Raw genomic sequence first — 5,270 nt, forward strand, 5'->3', positions numbered from 1 at the left:
ACAACACAGAACAAGAACTACGGGACACAACAGAAGTGTGTCCAGCTCCAGGTGTAAATAGTTAAACATCTACAGGATGTGCAGCTCGACTGTTTCCAGCAGGTCAAAGGGACTTTGATGAACTGTCACAATAAACGGTGTCATTTTTAAGGCGCAGAGGCAAAATCATCACAAAAAGGGCAAAGTTAAGATAAAAGACACAAAATGACAGCGAAAGGTTTGAAAGGCTGTCAGACAGCAGCAGAAGGTGGACCAGGACGAGTGCTGATGATGGGAGCCATGACAGAAACTCACCCTGCGACGGTTCTCGCTGTCTTCTATCCTCTGGCGCTTCCTCTTCTCTGGGGGACAAAAACAGCTGCTTTAGTGTTTGGGCCCAGTTTATCGGGTCATGCTGCGGTTCTGTTTCTCACCCCGTCGGATCAGCTCCTTCCCCTCATCGATCAGGTCCGACGTCATCTCGCTGTCTCCCATAAACTGCTGGAAGCCCAGAAGGTTCAGACAGCGAGTCCCCAAACTGGGGAGAGACCAGAACCAGAGCTAAAGGATGGGGACGGGTTCCTAAAGGGGTTCCACAAGGACGGTTCCTACACTCAGAACACTCACAAAGGTTGTGACCAGACCAAAGCCTGACCCTGAACAGTTGGTTCTGGTGACTGGATCTAACCGGCTAGTTCTGGTTCAGAACTTTCTATACCATCGTTGAACTGACCCGAGGCTGCACAAACGGACGACTAACAGAAGAGCTGATTAACTTTCTGCGTCGTAACTAATCAGCTACCAACTGAACAGGTGGAGAGACTCCCAGCACGCTGGCTGTACCTGAGAGCTGTGGACTCACCTGAAGTAGGTGGCGATGCAGAGGATGACTATCAGCATGGGGTAGTAGATGTAGAAGCCGTTAGCGATGAAGGAGAGGACATGCATCGAGCCCATGATCTGCTCAGGAAACACACAGGTGGGTCAGGGCAGGCACTGCAGGACAGGTGTGTGCAGGTGTGCTGCTGTGTCAGGCGGCTTACAGAGGTGTAGGCAGTCGGCTCCTTCTTCTGGTGGGAGATGGCCGAGTCCATGTGGATCAAACCCAAGAAGTTGAGACACAGCGGAGGAGTCAGGCGACAGAAGAGCCTGAAAGTAAAGGTAGTGTGTTTCATCACCTGTCTTCATCTACAGGTGGGATGTCACCTGAGATTCACAGAGCTCTTAATTAGCATCTAGCTTCTAGCATTTAGCTCTTTCTTTATTTGACACAAAGCTGTGACGTTCAGTCTCCAGTGTCGTTCTTCTGTTCATCATTAGTTCAGAAGTATCTGTTTATGTGAGTCGTGTAAATATCACTTAAATATCCAACAATTCTAAACTGTATCCCCTCCCAGTAATCAGATTACAAGTAGAACAGCAGAGTATTTCCTCTGACCAACGGTCAGAAACACTTTATAAAGTCTATGTTGAAAAAATCTGGGCTCCAAAGTAGAACCTCAAAGAACCAAACTGGGTCCAGCTGTGGTTCCATCAGTCTGCCTGCATGAACCCGGTTCTACTGTTAAAGAACTAAACCTGGCTGCTGCTCACAGCTAAACTTCCACATCAAAGTTCACCAGAGAACATGAACAGAAGCCTGATGGATGCTGGAGAACATCCTCTGGTCAGATGGAGATCAATGTGTTGGGCTCACATGGAGTCCAGATGTTTGGTGTGAACCTGACCAGGACCACCACAGTGGATCATGGTCCTGACAGTGAAGCACGGAGGTGGCAGCATCATGGCATGGGGCTGTCTCTAGATGCTCCATGTTCAGGTGATATGGCAGGTCTGTGCTTGCTGCTGCTGTACGTGAGCACATCGTATCTACACTTTGCTTGGTTCAATGTTCCATTCAAGCCGAGTTCAGTCAGTTTAAAGCTTCAGGGTTTGCTGAAGGCTGGACCAGTTTCTTACATGCCGCTGAACTGGAGACTGTAGGCGTCGGTCTGGTGGTGCGAGGCCAGGTAGTAGTAGTTGAAGACTCGAATGCGGAAGACGGTGGAGTAAACGCAGGTGCAAAGGAAGAAGATTGTGACGAAACACGCCATCTGGTGGAGAGAGGCCACATTACAAGCTCAGACCAGCTGTTCTCAGTAACTGTGGCACAAGGTTTACAGCTTAGCCACATGTGAGTACACTGCAGGCTGCATAACACAACTCATATCCTAATACATTAAAAACATATTAACCGATTAGGCAGCAGGCCAAGGACATGTCAGGAAACGTAGATTAGCTGCTGTACTTGGCTGTTCCACCAGATGGAGCCTCTGCTGTTTCCTGAGGTGGAGCTACAGGTGCGTTTGACCTCCCCACCGTCTGACTGCATGTTTTTGTCCAGGCAGTCGCGTTGACTGCTCTGTAGCGTCAACGTGGTTTAGCTAGCTCCCTGAGGCTGATGCTAATGATGCTAAGCTAATGTGCTAACACAGCCTGAAAGCACAGCAGCAGCAGCAGCAGCAGGACTCTGCTCACGTGTCCCGCGGTGTCTGCTCAGTTTCTGCTTCGTACAAACATGTTATGCATAAAGAGAACATCATCTGCTCTGATTTAAGGTTCTCTGAGTGTTTTAAACTTAATCTACAGACAGTTTGTTGATCTGCAGCTCTGGAAAACAAGATGTGGTTACAGACAGGATGACGTTAGATGAAAACAGCTCGACCACTTCAGTCAGCAGCACATGCAGCTGCATGACCACGTAACGTCCCATCTGAAGGTCACTGAAGGACAGGACCTCGCTCTGATGAAGGAGCTCCACACTGTTTTTATTTTCTCTGCAGAAAATCGGCCTGATCGTTCTGGAATGATTCATTCTTTACAAACGGTTATTCTGCTGAGACTTTTTGGATTTAACTAAATATTTTCCATCACGGCGCCGCCCTGCTGGAGCCTGCATGAAGTGAAGGAGTCGGTTACATTTTGTCAGATATCTCCTCCAACGTCCACCTGCTGCCATGGCACAAGGTCGTGTTTTCATGAACTATGAAGCGCTGCTGCTGCTGCTGCTGCTCTGTGACAGTGAGCTGAACATCTGGACATCTTCAGACATGTGGACACCAAACAGCTGCCTGATCCAGACGGAGGACCGGCTGCCGGTGAGCTCACCTCGATGTACAGGTAGTTGTAGTCTCTCTCAGCCAGCTGGATGAACACAGCGAACAGGGACAGAACCGGCCTGGTGCTAAAGAAGGTGCACTCGGACCAGACCACGGCCACGCTGAACAGGGTCAGAACCACCGACAGCAGCCGATAGAACCATCGCTTCAGCAGACACTCCCAGTACCACTCTGCAGAAACACACAGGAGAGAAGGCTGTGGCTGCAGAGGACCAGACCAGGAGGAGCTCTGCTGCTGGCCTCAACTCCTGACCCATAAACATGTGGTTCCAGTCAGTGCAGAGGAGGAAACCCACCTGTCCAAGTTATGTTGAACCATCGGAACCTTAAAATATCTCTGTCACCAAACCACACATCAGCTGGAAACTCGAAACCAAAAAGAGCAATTTGTAACTTTTCAGCCGTTTGCAGGCGCTTCATGTCTCCGGTCCACCCCGAGCCCGGCCCGACCCGGTCTGCACCCCGAGCCCGACCCGGTCTGAGCTCCACATCCTGGTACTACCTGACAAAACGCAGACACTCACCAACGGTCGGCGTGTAGACGTATCTGCTGAACCAGCCGGCCGGCTCTGAGGACGGGAAGCTGTGGACAAACTGGTGGGTTGAACTGGTCTCGTTCTTGGCCACATCCTCCAGGTGGATGGCCTGCTGCAGCAGAATCTGCCACTGGACTTGAGTCCGGTTGTGTCTCTGAACAGCGTAGATCACCTGGACGCACGTTTATCAGGTTTAATCAGGTGACAACAGGAGCTGCAACGTCTCTGAAGAGCTTCATAAAGACTTTAGGTGGTACCAAGAACAGGAACCTAAACCCAACAGAACCAGCTGATCTCCATGTTTTCTACTTTGGCGGTATCCTTGCTCTGCTGTGATCAGTGGACCATCACAGCAGTGGATGGAGCCCAGCCTTCAGTCCGCTCTATTGTCTGGTAAAAGTCTGAGCGACTGTTGGACTCAGCGTGGTCCTCCTGAACCCACCCACTGCTGCTGGTTCCACAGGTGCTGGACTGAATCGGACTCTTCCACCCGTCAAAGCAACGTCAGTGAAAGATGTAAAGGTTCCTCAGATTGTCAGCCTGAATTAATCATGAACAGAACCAGCCTATGTCTCACCTGTTTGTGCAGCTTCACCAGGCTCTTCTCGCTGGGGTAGGTGTTCTGTTTGTCGTCAAAGTCCTCGTAGTCGTCCATGTTCCTGCCCATGTTCTCCTGGTAGTCCAGCGGGCACTGAGGACACACCAGCTGTTAGCCTGCACCTGTCTCAGACGGTCACCTGGAGCCGGCGGCTGAGTGAACTCACCTTCCTGAGGATGGTGTCGATGTACTTCCTCAGCGGGTGGTTGTACTTGATGGACTCGCTGACCTTCCGGACCTCCTGCAGCAGAACACACAGTCAGATACTGACTCTAACTCCGGTGGGAACCAGGTCCAAACCTGCAGCTCACCTCCATCACGTCCTCCAGGTTCTCCTCAGCGTCTGCCTTCTCCGTCATCAGCTTTGATGCCTTGAAGTAGGTCTTGATGAGCAGGTGACCGTGTCTGGAGGCGTTCCAGTAGGACCGAGGGATCTCCACCAGCCCATAACCCAGCAGCAGAACCAGTAGGAACAAGCCCCAGGTGTTCGCTGCCGTGATGCCGATGGTCTGCAACTCATACCTGAACACATGAAGAAAACGTGAAGTAAAGCAAAGAACAATGAAACGTAACCCGCATTTAGTGATTTATTTGTTTGTTTATTTTATTTATTTCTGGGTCACTTTCCTGTGACTTCAGATTCCCTTTAACTCTGGGCCTAGTTCACTTCCTGTTCTGTCTCCACTGTGACTGAGGCATGTTCCTGTCAGTGTGTCAATCAGCTGACTGGGTCTCTCCGTCTATAGTTTAGGAATCTGATGTTACCGTACATGACTATGAAGCGCTGTTTCCACCAGAGTCGTATCAACTTCCAGCTGTTCTTCACCTCAACAGTCCGCTGATCAGCTCTGGGCCGGGCCGGGGCAGCCAGACTTCATCGCTCCATTCAAAGGTAGAACTATGACTCCATGTAACTGAAGACAGCCGAACAGTGGATCAGGTTTTAATCTCATCCCTCACTCATGTAGTTTGGAGTTTTATTTGTGTTTTTATTAAGGC

The 5,270-nt window shown here is 50.3% G+C and overlaps 1 protein-coding gene across 1 annotated transcript in view; it reads right to left on the reverse strand.

Annotated features, from left to right (window-relative positions):
• Window positions 1-5,270, reverse strand: part of lmbrd2b (LMBR1 domain containing 2b) — a gene marked incomplete at its 5' end in the record, with an annotated part of 21,925 nt that overhangs the window by 5,145 nt on the left and 11,510 nt on the right. The window contains 10 exons of the mRNA XM_008298020.1: window positions 295-341; window positions 414-517; window positions 842-939; window positions 1,023-1,128; window positions 1,939-2,072; window positions 3,127-3,308; window positions 3,662-3,845; window positions 4,251-4,364; window positions 4,438-4,512; window positions 4,583-4,793. Coding sequence (XP_008296242.1) covers window positions 295-341; window positions 414-517; window positions 842-939; window positions 1,023-1,128; window positions 1,939-2,072; window positions 3,127-3,308; window positions 3,662-3,845; window positions 4,251-4,364; window positions 4,438-4,512; window positions 4,583-4,793 — 1,255 coding nt within the window. The remainder of the gene's footprint in view (window positions 1-294; window positions 342-413; window positions 518-841; window positions 940-1,022; window positions 1,129-1,938; window positions 2,073-3,126; window positions 3,309-3,661; window positions 3,846-4,250; window positions 4,365-4,437; window positions 4,513-4,582; window positions 4,794-5,270) is intronic.

Source organism: Stegastes partitus, unplaced genomic scaffold (genome assembly GCF_000690725.1).
Source record: "Stegastes partitus isolate 25-593 unplaced genomic scaffold, Stegastes_partitus-1.0.2 Scaffold1271, whole genome shotgun sequence".
Taxonomy (NCBI): Eukaryota; Metazoa; Chordata; class Actinopteri; family Pomacentridae; genus Stegastes; species Stegastes partitus.